The sequence below is a fragment of the Trichoplusia ni genome, chromosome 4 (genome assembly GCF_003590095.1).
Source record: "Trichoplusia ni isolate ovarian cell line Hi5 chromosome 4, tn1, whole genome shotgun sequence".
Lineage (NCBI taxonomy): Eukaryota > Metazoa > Arthropoda > Insecta > Lepidoptera > Noctuidae > Trichoplusia > Trichoplusia ni.
Genome location: NC_039481.1, coordinates 15,510,079 through 15,525,440, shown reverse-complemented (window position 1 = coordinate 15,525,440; position 15,362 = coordinate 15,510,079). Strand labels below are relative to the sequence as shown.

General features: G+C 39.3%; 1 protein-coding gene across 3 annotated transcripts; it reads right to left on the bottom strand.

Annotated features, from left to right (window-relative positions):
* Positions 1-537: 537 nt before the first annotated feature.
* On the bottom strand, positions 538-14,994 carry LOC113493197 (villin-like protein quail). 3 transcript variants are annotated; one of them, XM_026871056.1, is made up of 16 exons: positions 14,735-14,994; positions 11,874-11,963; positions 5,786-5,899; positions 4,823-5,031; positions 4,458-4,662; positions 3,919-4,224; positions 3,525-3,821; positions 3,074-3,277; positions 2,904-2,990; positions 2,743-2,836; positions 2,384-2,626; positions 2,002-2,139; positions 1,642-1,797; positions 1,409-1,515; positions 1,141-1,326; positions 538-776 (listed from the first exon to the last, which is right to left on the bottom strand). In XM_026871056.1, the coding sequence occupies exons 1-16, from the start codon at positions 14,750-14,752 to the stop codon at positions 663-665; spliced, it is 2,568 nt and encodes an 855-aa protein (XP_026726857.1). In that variant the 5' UTR covers positions 14,753-14,994; the 3' UTR covers positions 538-662. The 3 variants fall into 3 exon arrangements, with proteins under 3 accessions (XP_026726857.1, XP_026726858.1, XP_026726856.1); XM_026871057.1 differs by lacking the exon at positions 14,735-14,994 and adding an exon at positions 14,597-14,723; XM_026871055.1 differs by lacking the exon at positions 14,735-14,994 and adding an exon at positions 13,812-14,239.
* Between the last annotated feature and the right edge of the window lie 368 nt (positions 14,995-15,362).

Below are 15,362 nucleotides of genomic sequence, written 5' to 3'. Positions count from 1 at the left end.
AAAAAACGTGAAGTGCAATAGATATATTTTGAGGTAAAACTACCTAATTATATTATTACTCTATTCTATACTTACCACAACAACTTGCAAACAAAAATTATATCTATGATACCTTAATATACTATGAAATAAATAACAACGTAAATACTTTACTATCGATAAAGGGTTTTCACGTCTTCAGATTACATTTTCAGAATATGAACGAAAGTAGTTTTAGTTTGGTGTTTAATTACACATTATTTCAATGTTTATTGAGGAATCAAATAATGGATTCTGGTTTTTTTAGTTACATTCAAACGTTTGCCAGTGCAGATGTTGATAGATACGCTTTTAGTTTAAAAAATCTCGAGAAATATTAAAATCATGTGCAAATTAACACTAAAAGCGTATATATAATTTCCCTCCATGGAAAACTAAGTTCATAATTCCATAAAACCAGAAGTAAATTAAACTGATACGATTTGAAAAACAATCAATCAATTTGGCGACGCGTAGCAGCGCACTACAAAGTTTGTAACAGCGTGTCTCTTAAACAACAGCAATAATAAAATTTTAAGAAGTGGTATTAGATTCTTTGTCATAAATCTTGTGAGACATTAGGTGTTCGCGCAATTAAGATCCAAGGGTCTGTAAGTAAGTACTAGTCAGATCAGGCTGTTTACTCAGAAAAGACCAACTGCTTTCTTGAGTTCCTTCTGTTTCCAGCCAGGCAGTGTACGGAACTCGTTGTAAGGCGTGCTAAATGTTGCCACGAAGTCGTCGTGCGTTAAGTATAACTGTAAATAATAAACATACAACATTTCATTATCCATCCTAAGAAAGCAATCATCTCAAGCCAAAAACGGTAGTGTACGCATATTACGAAAAAGGTAAATTGATTGTTTTAACTATGAAATAATTGAGCTTCTAACATATGCGTGAATTTTAGTGGTGTTTATCAATTTGTTAAGCCCAATAGGTGTTGTTTTACCGTTACCAGCTACTTCCATGTTGAGTTATTTATACAATATTTATTTATGCGTTTTAACACAATTGTGGCATAATAGTTTAACTTAAGGATGCAAGATACGTTTTAAAGGGGTAATCTTAAATTAAGTAGGACAAATTTGGGACTGAGAACATTACTAATGCAATGATTACCTCTTTGGTGAGAGGATCGACATCAGGTGGTAAATGTTCCTTGGGCCCTTTCAGCACCGCTAGTGGATATTTTTCATACTGATCGAAACGATTAGCGCTGTTACCACACTGTATCGCACTGTTGCCGCTTTGAACTATTGCCTTGCCTTCCAAAGCACTGATGATCGCACTAAAAGTTTTGTGACCCTGAAAGACAAAGTGTTATGAGTTTATGATTCAGCAGTAATTGTAATATAGTACTCAGACCTTTAAAGATATAGATACAAACCTTCCACATCGATTGTTTCCAATGGGGGAAGAATCCTGTGAAATGCGGCGGTTCACGGCCTTGACTCAGAGCCAGGATGGGAGTGCAGGAGTCGCGCGCTGCTGGATCTAAACATTAAGCAATAGCAAAGTTACTTTTGAGAGTGTCTACAATGACATAACCAAATAAATCTTGTCTTTTCCTCTTGAGAAGTGAAAATAAGATAAAAAAATCAAGTTAACGGAAGTACTCACCTTGAGCAAGATAAGCGAGTGCGATAGATCTGGGGTCATCCTTGGAGCGCGGGCAGCAGTGCTGGCCGAGCCACACGAAAACGGCGTCGTGAGCGTCCACGATCCCCACCATCTCGGGAGCCAAGTCATACTGACTGAACGATACGATCTCTTCAACTGAAAAGGTGGGTGTCGAAATAAATTAAAAGTTTTGGAACATAAAGTTCAGGTTCTTTTATCAGATTGAAAAGCTTTCAAGTTCGAGACTATTTTTGAGATGTACGGTTAATGTAAGCAATGAAAACAAATATGCTAGTTAGATACTCGTACATATTATTCGTAGTTTAGTTACCAAACAGTTTGATATAATTTGATACTCACACGAATATTGGTTCGGTAATCCGAGAGATACATAGAAGAGGCGCGGAGGCAGCGGACGCGGCACCTCTCTTAGAGGAGACGGGACTAACAGGTGGCGCCGGTTGCCCAGAGCGTTCCAGAAGTCCGGTTTCTCTTTACCTGGAGATAAATGTTAGCAGTAAGATCCGATTAGAGCATCAATGGTCAACATTCTTCAAAAAAGTAAGTAGATACAATAAAATTCATGTAAATTATGCAAGGGTGACCTGAATGGAAGGAGTGGAGTGGAGCCGAGTGGAAAGAATAGGGTAGCGCTTGCATGCATGAAAGAAAAAAACATACGATTCTATAATTTTTGTACATAATCGTCCTTAGTTTAATAAGACCATAAAATTGCCATTACCTTGCATAACAAGCGTGTGCTCAGCCGCAGCCATGTTCTTGGCCACCTCCCGCTCGTCGCCGGTGGCGCTGGCGGCGCACCACACCCAGACCCTGGCGGCGTCGCGCAGCACGCAGCAGGCGCCGGCGCTGGCGCTGCCCTCCGCGCTGCCGGCGCGCAGCTCCGTGCCGCGGGCCTCGCGCGCGTACTGACCCGACACGCGGACCAGCGCCCGCGCCGGCGCCACCACGCGACGCCCTGTGGCTGAAGACGGAAATTGGATCTTAATAAAATGGAAATAAGAACTCCTTGCATATGTTTACCAAAAATAGGCCGAATAATAAGCTAGCCAATTACCTATAGATGGTAAATTTACTTACGATCATAATCAGTAGCACTGCCAACGTAAGTGATCATGCGTCCTTTGAAGATTTGAAGGAAGTGAGCCGGTTCCTTTCCTTGATACACCCACGACTATAAAATATGAATGTATTAGTACTGTACTATTTGTGAAAGATTTAACTAGAGTACCGATTCCTACCTGTACAGGAGAACGCCCCAGTTTTGTGTAGAGGTCTTTGGCTTCTTTTGCACCCAAATTCCTCAGATCATTGGGTGAAGAGCCACCCTGAAAAATAAAGTTTATCATTGGATATCCATGCAGAAAACTATTGAAGTGTTAGATAATTATAGTCCTATTAGGCTATTTACCATCCAATAGTACAGCACAGTCTGGTCGCCAGTGGGTGCATGGTAGGTGTAGAGCACAATGTAGCAGTCTCTGTCGAAGAAGACCGCGGCCTGCGGGCGCTCCACCTCCGCCAAGTTCTCCTTGTTGGGATCCTCCGCGTCCGTGCCGCGTCGGCGAACGCGCCACACGCGGAGCGCGCCAGAGCCATCGTCTGGTAACTGAGCCTAGGAACAAAGATTATTCTATTATCGTGAGTTAGACAGATATTTTAGATGTTATTTAAACTGAGAAAAAATGAATCGACCAACAGGTAGACGCCCTGTTTCACTGGCCCCTGTATCGCTGGAGTGATACAGTTGTGGCGGACCTTCGGGTGCTTCATGCCGATGACTGACGAGAAGTGACCAAAGATCGGAAAAGTAGCGCTCTCTCATATCTGAGACGCTAAGCCGACGGAGTAAGAAAAATTACCTCAGCTGCAAGCCAGGCATTCGTTGCCAGACTGACGGCATCAAGTCTGGTTGTAGCAGAGCGAGCGGCACGAAGGCGCCCGTCTCGCCGGGCATCACACCAGCGCCAATTGTGGAACAGCGCGGCGAACTCGAGCGGCTCCCGGCCCGCCGGCGCCGCCGACACGGGCACCGTCATGCGACGCGCCCGCGCCAGGCCCCGCGCGGCTGCAAGCGCCCCGCGAGCTGCCGCACCCGTAGCATTGGGTCCCACCCACGCCCAGACACCACGACTTCCGCTGTCTACTATGTAGACGCCCTGCATTGATGTTGTTGAAAAGAGAGGGAGTTACTATTTATAAATGAAATTTTCGACATTAATTGTTAGACAGAACCCAGAGAAACATCCAACTTACGTCGTCGGCCAAGTCTTCTCTGAACAGGGGTGCTCGTTTGACCTCTTCGAGTCTAGCGGCGGCGCGCTGTGAGGGTACGGCAAGTGGGAGTGCGCGCGGTGGCTGCGTGGCGCGGTAGAGGCGCGCGGGCCGCGGTGGCTCGGCGGGCGGCGCGGACGGACGCAGCGCCCGCGCGCGCAGCTCCAGCAGCGCGTCCAGCAGCGAGCGGTCCCCCGCCGGCAGCGTCTGCTCATAGCCGTCGTGAGCAATAGCGATGCGTCGCGCCATCATACCTTTGTCCGCACCGCGGGCCATCCGATACGCTATCTAAATTATAATCAGATCATTAACAATATAATCGACGCTGTTACTTTAATTGCAACCATATTTAGTAAAATAAATAGTCTAGACAAAAACAAAGATATGTTAATTAAAGGAAGGAATAAACTCATCAATCGTCAAATGAGCCGACCTCAAAATACTATCTACTTAATTAAAGACCGCTAAAGTCATAGTTCTCGTGTTTCGAACGCTGTCAAGCGTAACGCTTAACCACAGACCTTGGCTCCGAATATTTTTTCCACGAGGTTAGCGGTCCGGCCGAGCCACAGCACGAGCAGGGAGGCGGTGTCGAGTACGAACACGCCGTCCGTGGCGAGCTGCGCCCACGACACCGGCTCCAGCTGCACCAGTACAGGCCGGCGCCCGCGCACACGGTACAGACGGGCGCTGCCATTCAAATTTGCAGAACCACTACGAAGAATCCTGGACGCCAACAAAAAAACTTGCTCATAAATTTGATATCACAAAAAGGCTTTAATTTATTTCTAAACCCAACTGAAACTTTTTGTGGTTCGTAGGATACACGGAATAGCGAAAACGAAAACCACAATATAAACTTAATTCAAAAATTCACTTAACTGACCTCAATCCATCCCTGAAGTAGGATAGCAGCCGCGAGGTCTCCTTAGTGCAGGCTTCGCGGTGTATAACAGTGGGCGCGGCCAGGTAGGCGGCCAGCTGCGTCCCGCGGCGCAGCGCGAGGCCCGCCAGAGCCCCGCTCCGCTCGCCTCCCCACGAGTGCACGTGACGCTCCAGCAGCTCTCCATTGCCGTTCTCTTTGATTTCTCGGCGCTGATAAGGAGAAAAAGTTTTTAATTAACACCTGCTCTAAAGCTTCTTTATCTTCTGGAAGAGCAAACAACATGATTGATGCATGAGTTAGACTATAATACCACTGAGCAATTGTTAAAACCTATTAACTAAGAGTAAGAAAAAATATATCATAAAAATAAGGAACAACTTGTACCAACACCCACAACATTACACTCAAAATCACGCGGAAACTCACGCATTCACACAGTCATACACACACACACACACACACACACACACACACAAACCAATTGAAACTTCCAGTTATTCGTCCATATAAATTACTTTTATACTTTAATTTTATTATAATTCTACTATTACTTTATATAGAGTTTAATTTTAAGTTTTATGTTTAAATTGTTGATCTCATAATAAGTTATAAATTAGGCTATTTCACATTTTGTTAAATAATTAATAAGACGTAGGAATAAACGACATTGTCTCCTCGAAGGGTAGCCTGGTGATCTGTAACACAGGTCTTACCTATCACAGACACCAGTCTCTATTTTAGTACACAAAATAAGTACTGTAACATTGTGTGATAATGAGAAAAATAAACATTTTTATTATTATTTATTATTATTAACAGTTTCTTTATAAGGACTTGTGCCTTAAATCAAATGGACAAATACCTCCAGACCTTGAAACTTAATTTCCTCGAAGGCGAAAATTAAATTTGACACTTCAAACAGTGGTCGTGATAACTTTTAATACCTACTGTCCTTCAACTTACTATGACGTCTGGTCCAGCAGGTTGTCCCGGCAGTGAGCAGGAGTACACCAGGTAAGCTTCACCGTCATAGAATGTGCCGTAATGAGTGCGAGGCAATAATTCCGTGCTCGATTCCTGGAAACAACATTATTAAATTTAGTAACAAAATTTGCTAAATGAATTGACATCTTGGTCATATTATTATTGATTTTTAAGGGAATACAAAGATTTACCTACTATTTACATAAATCCATAATAAGAACTGTGTTTTCCTTTCCAAACTGAACGAATTCAGTTCAGTAACCTCAACCTAATGTAGCTTAAAAAACAAATCCAAATCAAGCTTCTAGCTATAAATAAATTCGAATAGAGCAAGTCTGCGCAGGCGCATCGACCGTTATCACGAAAAAAATAAACAAAAATATAGATTGCCAGTTAATTTCGTAACTGTTATTGTTGAGTGGTATAATTTAGTCAATGTTGGTTATGTTGTTAGAATTCTCGGCAGGAAATGTCTCAATGTCATAATCAAAGTGAGTCACGCTCTTTAAAAATGCGATATTTCAAATGTTCTTATTACTGTTTTTAGAAGATTTTCAGTGAAAAACTTATAGTAGTGGCATCGCTCGTGGCTCCGCTGAATGGAACGTTGTTGTCGACTCGTGCATACAGATGTACAATTACGGCAGCATGCGAGTGCGTATCTCTCGGTGACGTTATATCACGACACCAAACACTGGATAATCCCCGAAGGTATTCATTACACGCGATCTCCTTTTCTGTTTCATTTCGTCATTACATACGCTTTCGAGTATTTATCCGCGTATTATGTATGGCTATTAATTTTATGTGTATGGTAATATTATTCTGAGGGAATTGCACGAGACGTTTCACATGAGCGCCTTGCGAAGATCAAGCATACTAACATACTTAATGTTTATACTTATAAATATTTACTTAACAGTTATGATTAAAGTAGGAATTTTCATTCTTCAAGCATGAAGAGACAAGACTTGATGACAGACGGTCGGCCTATTAGCAAAAGTTCGTGCGTTTAAAATGAAACTCAAATAATTGTTCATAATTAAAAACATTGGTGTTTTTTTTTGTCAATTACCAGGTACTTACATGCGATAAATTTCAACGTCGAGGTGATAATCTCTTTACTCGTTGAGAATTGTCTAAACAATCAATAAATTTAAGCTAAAATAATTTAGGTACCTTAAAGTCATTTGGAGATGAAAGAACATAATTATACATATAATACATAAATTTGTAAGTGGGCGCACTACGGTAAAATGTCGTACAATGGCATGAATAGATTCTGTGAATCACGCCTACAGAAAATCTACATCAATAAAACTTAAAGCTCATAAATAATAGCTTGTTTACTGCACATTTGGATAAGATTTATTGAGCTAGTTTTATGATTACGGGTATAATTGCTTAAATAGACAACAGTTCTTGTCTATAGAGTAGAGATGCAACAGTCGTTAAGTTCTTAATGTACAAGTTAAGCGGTGAAAGCCAGGAATACTATGGTTTAGATGTTAATTGTATGTTTTTTTTAATGTTTCACCTAATTAATGCTTATAATAACTGTTCGATGCCGCTATCTCCTGAAGGGTAGATAGCGTTATGTACCTACGCGTGAAAGTGATGAATCGATTTCAATGGTTACAATTATTGGACGCAGTGTTGTTGCATTAAAATCTGGGTCAATACAAAACTGGCGCGAAATGCACAACTAAGACATGGGTTTATTTGTAAAGAAATGTTTCCGTGTCTGATAGCAATCTTTGTTTGTATTGTAATGTTAAGTTGAAAATCGTTCAGTCGCGGTCTGGTGGGCCAGTTCCTGCAGCGTCCACGTAGCGGTACTCTGATGTGCTGTGACTCACCGCTGGTACAATACAGGGTTGCCAACACTTTGTTTTGTTTGAATCCACATCAAGAATTAGGGCATTGGATTATGAGTTGAAAAAGTAATAATTGAATAATAGATTGATGTTGTGACTAATCCAGAAATGTTTTCGACCTGCACACTCATTGACTGATTCTCATTGTATTTTACTCAGACATTTCCATGTTCTTTGTAGGCTAATGGATATTTTTGATTAAAACACGCACTAAAATTACATATTATTACTATTTCAACTATAAAAGGAACGGATAACTATTGTTAATAACTTAACAAGCTCTTATTTGGCTAACCCTGACAATGGTATCATGATATCTATGCCAAGTGGTCGTCCGTTACATTGCAAGTCTCATTCGCGGCCATTATTTATCTTAATGGAGCAAACAACGAAATTAATTTATCGGAGAAATTGTATGAAATTGTTAACATGAAAAGTGCATCTCCGAATGTACAAGTAAAATTATTGTCGGCCTAATTAATTAGGATTTATTTGGACAGCGCGAGAAATCTGGATGAAAATGATAGACTCCGTTTTTAAACTGTTGAGTAGATATTAATTGCTTTAGTTGTGGCACCTGACACCGCATAAGTCGCGTGTAATTGTGAAGATTGATATTGAAAAGTGGCAGAAATAACTTCGTGTGCTAAGTTATTAGGACAGCTCAATTTTGTTTTCGTTTACTGCATTTGCTGAATCACATAATGGACGAGTGGTAAATGATGTGTGAACTTGTGGAACTCATTTCAGTGGCTCACTGACGTAAAATGTCTCTTCGTCGTGGTGTATATGTATAACAATGCATCGGATTTGCTTTCTGAGAGTATTAAGGACAAGTTTCTTTGTGAACAAAGCACCATTGAGAACTTACTAAAATTATTTATCTAGCAGTAGAAAGTCAGGTCATGTAACTAATAAAAGCGGCAATAGTAAGTAAGCTGCGGTTAAGTGTTCGATTACTAGAAACTCAATGTTACAGATTGTAATGCTGTTACAGATATAAAATGCATCAGAAAGTTGGTAATAAACGCTGGAGTAGTATTCATATCTTATATATGATGTCTGAGTGAGTGTTAGCATCGCATTGCGCGGGACTAACAAGCGTGATGGCCGAGACATCCACCCCGCTTAACATGCATCTCTCTACAATTTATAGTTTATGACGAGCTATGGACTTTCTCTTGTCATTTTATATCCAAGAAAATTATACTTTGTATTTTAATATGCTTTAAATTGCGGAGGGAAATTGGTGTAATAAGTACCCGCGTAGGCATATCGATTACCGTCTTATTAAACTGCAATTCGAATTTGTTCCAGACGTTCAGAGATAAGTAGAAGTTGCAAACATTTTAATGAGGCAGAGGTGGAATTTTGCGAAAGTTACAAAATAAGATGCGTAATTCTAACTTTATTCGAAGAGAAATGGATCACAGTTAAAACTAATCAAAATTTTGTTTTATGCTTACTCATAACAAAGTTAAGCAACAATTAAGTCTGGATCTTAACTAGACCGGTTATGTAAGTAGGTAGTAGATTAGTTTTAAAATCTATTTGAAATCGTGTAAATGTTCTCGTGAAATCTTCACAAACACATCGCAATATTTCAACATTAAACGAAGCAGCCACGATTGTTTGCTTTGGTGTGAACAAAGTTTACTGTATTTGTAAAGACCTTTCTCACGTTCTATTAAGTTTAGTAAAATGGTCATAAATTGTATAGGTAAACAGTGATTTCCATAATGCTTTTTAAACTTTGTAATTTTGTTAACAAAGCAGTAGTCTGCGTCTGGAAAGTATGTCGTTCCACTTCAGGATAATTGTCTTTTGTAATGGTGGTACATATTTGTCAAGAATTAAGTAAACCCTTTTTTTTGGTAAGGCGGGAGTATTCGTATATACACCCAGTCCTTGGGGAGGGAACAGGAGTCAGACTTTTAATGACCAAACCTGAACCTCCGTGCTACGTCATCCACGTTTTTGTGCAATTGCAATGCGTTGCAATGCTCCATACACCAACAATTAAGTAAACATACGCAAATATTTTTTGGTGCAGGACAAAATTTGAAACTTTGATCTTGGGACCTACCGCCACGTTTTTAATTAGTATTAATCCGGGTGTGGGAGAGAGATGTCGCTCGTGGCTAAGGAGGAGCTCGTGGCTAAGCTATAACCGCATAAGTGATTCGATCACAGGTTAAGCTATGCTTGACGCGGTTGGTCCGTGGATGGGTGACCATCTTCGTCATAACGAGTTCCTCAGTGTTTCGGAAGGCACATTAAGTTGTGTTTCCCGGCTGTTAATCCTACATCTTTGACAGTCGCTACAGATAGTCAGAAGCTGAAAGCTGCTGACAGCCAGTCTTACCAAGGGGTATCGCCCAGGTAACTGGGTTGAGGAGGTCAGATAGGCAGTCGCTCCTTGTAAAACACTGGTACTTAGCTGAAACCGTTACACCGGTACCGGTCAGGGTCAAGGTGAGACTGTCATTATCTAGTTTCGCATAGAGCCGTACTGTATTTGGTGCATAGCAACAAACACCTGTGATAGATAAATCGATTTACCATTTAGCATGTTCGCAAAGTCGATTTTGCATTGGGTATTTATCTGGCTTGCACTGATGAAATAGGCGGCCTAGTATTGAACTCGGGTAATCTGCAAAAATGTTTGTTTAACGGTAGTCGACTGGTAGCCGACCCCAACATAGTTGGGAAAAGGCTAGGCCGATGATGGGAGAGAGATGTCGCTTTAAGCCTTGTATAAGTTATCACTCTTCCACAACCATAACAATATTAATGTAAGACGTGGTTATCGACCTTATAGTGTCACGCGAGTATCAAAATAATCAACCTTACTGCCTTAAAGAGATTTGGATTCTTATTCAGTTTTTTGCAGACACATATTATGAGATGTAGGTAATGGATCTAGGCTTAATACGTGCTGTGCAAACGAGATTACTTCTCCGGTGTTTTTTTTCGTCACACTTCTTGGACATAACTCCGTTCTAGGAAACTCGGTGTATTGGGCTCTGTGTATTATGAATAATGAATATGAAATGCACGCACATCAAACAGACAAACAAAAAGTGTTGCTGTATTAATGTAGTATAATAACGGAGACATGCGTTATGTAGATATTATTCAAAGCTATCATCTTATGCTTGCACTTAGTTTACTATGCTTAGTGCTGTCAATTCCATATTAGCATTAGCATTATTTGCAACTAAATTCATAAAACTTTCCCATCTATCGGTGGAGTTATGTTTTATATAGTCTTAGGCAGTCTTAGCGCCTTTTTTTAAGGCCTACTTTAACTAAGTATAAACATTTTGACTTTGATCAGATGGGCAGGAAATATTTAAGAATTACGTTGACATGAAAATAAAGATGAAATCGAGTCCCTGCGGCAATCGAACCTAGAGCAAAGTGGTGCGGTGACTGACCACTTCACAACGCAGAACTTCATGTAATATTTTTTGTTTATTATTCTTTTTTTTTCGCTTAATTACCTAACGCTTCCCATTGTTAGTAGCCCAAAGCCGATGTTCTGCCCATTTCGTAAACTGTGTTACATCATTCGTAATTACAAGATATGATTGCGATATTCAGAGTGACAGCACATTTCACATACCGCACGATATGATGACTCAAATCACAACTTTTGTCTTCATCAGTGAAAGCGAAATTTGTTGTGAGCAAAAAGTGTAGCGTGTACGTAGATATGTATGTATCAAATTAATGTGATTGAGTGTGCGAGTTTTGCGTGATAGGTCAATTAAAGTACATTATTGCTTAAAGGAAATCGTGACTGAACTTCGTGAGGCTCGAATTCGGTGTCTAGTAGACTATTTAGGATCTAAGTAATTTAAAATGTCTTATATCTAAAGTTGTTGTCGTTTTGTTTCTTTTTGATTTAACTCAAAATATTTTTGGAGAGAGGTCTTGCTGTTATGCCTGTCGGAAGAGAGAATTCTTACATAAGATGGTATATTTAGTCATTACGATGCCAAATGCAATCCTTTGGATCCGATATGGACGGTTTTCTACTTTTTCTCATTTCTTTCGTTTATCAATTTAGCACCACCTGTGTTGATTTATAAGGGTTGGTAAAGTATGTACTGGTACTGATGAATTGAGACTATTGTTTGATGATGTAGTAGTGGGATATGAATGCATATATTTGGTGTTCTTACCGTAATTCTCCATACAAGGAAGGTGGTGTGGTCCCGAGGCACCGTTCGGAAGGCCGCCTCCGCTGTGCGCGCGCTACCTCCCTCGTCCTCCTGCGATGTCAAGAACATCAATTTATATTTAGGTACTACACCAGGAATGAGTGAAAAAATTACAGACTGTGCTTACAATTTGCAGATCTTAAATATTATATGTATGATCCTATATATAGTCGAAAATTATTAAGTATAAATAATTAAATAAAGTTATACGCGTTGAAACTCTTTGATTAACTCTCTGAAAGCACCATCGTGTGTTTGTGTTTTGTTTCTGCAGCGAGTTGCTTTTAAAAGAATGTATCATTAGTTTAATAACCTACCGAGAGTACCGAGTAGGTAACTTATTTTTTTTAAACTCGTAATAGAATTTATTTTGATGCGTTTTTAGAACGTTAAATTTAACCTCATTAATAATGATAAGTACAAAACAAGTTCAGTAAACTGAAAAGTTCAGTTCAACTGGCAATATAATTAAGATCCCATTGTTTTGTTCACATTGGTTTACATTACAGCTTATAGTTATTAGTCTCGTCTAGACTATTGTCTAGGAAAATAAAGGTGTGTTCACAGACGAATGGGATTAGAACCCCTTTATTTAGAGTCAATGAGGGCAATAGGGTAGGGCAGATTACAAAATGTAGGAGCGTCTCAAGGACAGCCAGCTACTCTATCAAGCTGGACAAATGACTAAACGTTAGTGTATTGTAGGTCGTCCACACAATAGGCGTCCGGGTGTGGTTGCTAAATGTAATATTAAACCGGGTTGTTATAACCTACATTAATGTAAACAGCAATTTCTTCATTTCCATGAGAGTAGCTATTGTGGGTCAAATTAAATGTTATTCTTTAGGGACTTTCCATTTTATGAGATAGGCGTACGAGTGTACGTGTTGCCGATCTTTTTATGATACCGCTTACAAGCGAGATGTGGTACCTAAGTGGAAAAGCGATGTGCATTAAATGATAATACAATGCGATAACGGGAACTTAAATGTTAAGTGCGAGTGGTATAACTATATACTTATTTAAAACTGCATGAATCGGCTTTATCCCAATATACAAGTCTTGTTTTTATATTAAAACCTAATACACTTACTGCCAATCCGTTGCTATTGTCGTCTGACAAAAAAGTCACAACTTTCAAAATAACGGTCGCAATATGATACGGCCGCAAACGTATGAATTGTTGTGGGAAGTCATAAATAATAACATGGTTTTAATTAAACCATACGTAATGAATGAATCGCACAAAAGGAAAGATTTATCCCATTCTAAAATGAATCATCCGTGAACTTACGCGAAAAATGTACGATTAATGCAAATCCTACGAACTGTAATTGTACGTACGTAATGAGTAATTCATTTAAGGAAATTAGTATATTTATACATAAAAAGGTTCTCACACTGACGCACTACAGTATTCAAAAGTCCTTACTAGCGGTTTTGTCTTTTACCGGTTTCCAGGCAGATAAGCTGACCTATTTATTGATCGCAATTTATATGTTACATGTCTACATAGAGATGTATTGAACAAATCTAGATCCACTATTGTGTAATGGTCGTAATAGCTCAAATAACGAATGACAAGGATATATCAGCTATTTGGGGAATGTTAAACATTTAAGTAATTGTGGGTATATTTCAATAATATTTACCTACCTACTTACTAATTGTTTAAAGCGTAACAATATTTCCTGTTATTCTTTCTAACCATTGCAAACAAATTACTAACATTTATTGAAAACAGCAATGTTGTACCGTGTCATTTCAAACGTAATGAGTTAATGACTAATGACAGTTTATGACCGCCTGGTAAGCTGCTAAAGGTACTATTTAAACGCACTTAAGACACTTTCAGTTTCTTTCACGTTTAGCATCGAAACAAAGGCACGTGATATTTACTTGGTCAGCACCAATCTCCAGGATGTGCATTTTCCTTTGGGTGTTCAGAAGCTGGCTCGTTCCATAACAATACAGGCGTGCACTAGAGTATCACCCGCGTATCGCTGTGCGTTGCGTATCGAACGACAAAAACCCGCGGCTAGACGACCGCGACGTCCATGCACTTCTCACAGACTAACCGTCGGACGACGGTCGAGCGAGCCACAAAAAGAAAATTGTTTCACGCTTCTTGCACCTACATATTTTAATAAAACTTGGAGAGGAATGAATTAATGCTCGCGAAAGTCTGGGCGGCAACCTGTTAAGATTGATATGTAGCGTGGCGGTGACTATCGCGTTTTCATCGCTAGTTATCGGCAACTCTTAACGACTCAATTAGAACATCGACAAATTGACGCAGCGGAACCAACTTTGTTACAGGCAGTCCAGTATGGACCGGACAGTGGACGATTTATCTGAAAAACTGCTAAAAGAAATGCAAACAGAATATTTGAAGCAGAATGTTTATACACGACACAAACATAAGTAGAAGCATACGTTATTCTTTTTTCTATGTAGAGACAGATCTCAAGTCAATTTTTTATATAGACTCCGGTAGATCGTAAACCGTAGATAAACAAAATATTTTATACTTAGACTTTTTTTTTGTAAAACTATTTGTTTTATTCATATTTTTTTAACGGTCAATTACGTAAAATACCGAGTACTTATACCATGAAACATGCACTATACTGTAATTACAAATAAGTAGGTTCTCTTATATGCAAGAAATTGAAATGCACCACCTGATATTCTTCCATTAATAGAGTAATTATGCAATGTTATCACACTTTCTCATTTAGAATGACTATGAGTATGGAACCGTTTGATCACTATCAATTTTATCGCCCGTCAAGCCATGTAGCAGCAGAGATGTGACTGACCACAATAAAGGCACACATGATGGGATGATTCGCCAGTGTCACTATTCTGCCATAGCGTACAGGATCTACGCTTGGACGCGTACTTTGTTCATTATAAAATTAATTCCGCATTCACTATCGTTGTGCTATTTGCTCTACAATCCCTTGTTGGTAAACATGAAATTGTGATTTGTTACGAAAGTACGAGGTTAAATATTACTCATCTACTAACAATGCGAATGTAACATTTGTTATGGAATTAAACTATTTATATTTAAAATTAAAGACTACTTTGGGGGGTTACATACGTACTCAGATCTCTGGTAGGGAGAGTTACGCGCTGTAGCTACCTTCTATTACTTTTTACCACGTTTACAAAGTTACCCTTTCATGAAAATAAATGGGTAGGTACCTAGCTTTTCTGGGAAGTATGTGCTCATAATGGTTTGAATGTTTTTTCTATTTATATTTAAGTATACGTATAAGAAGTTACTCAATCTATTTAAGAAATAAATATGTCTAATCATGGTAGGTAAAAATTACCGGTAAATTAATTTGACATATAAATTTGTCGGATAAATTATTTGTCAACCAACAATTATGACCGTTACATCGATCTCGACCTCGATCTTAATTTTTTGTATTTATT

What these genes read in the sequence shown, in the direction of transcription:
- LOC113493197 (XM_026871055.1), bottom strand. Translation starts at nt 13,841, where the DNA reads ATGCACATCCTGGAGATTGGTGCTGACCAA. An exon ending in TGGAGATTGGTGCTGACCAA is followed by an intron (nt 11,964 to 13,811) that starts GTAAATATCACG and finishes TTGACATCGCAG; the next exon opens with GAGGACGAGGGAGGTAGCGC. An exon ending in TCGATCCTCTCACCAAAGAG is followed by an intron (nt 777 to 1,140) that starts GTAATCATTGCA and finishes TATTATTTACAG; the next exon opens with TTATACTTAACGCACGACGA.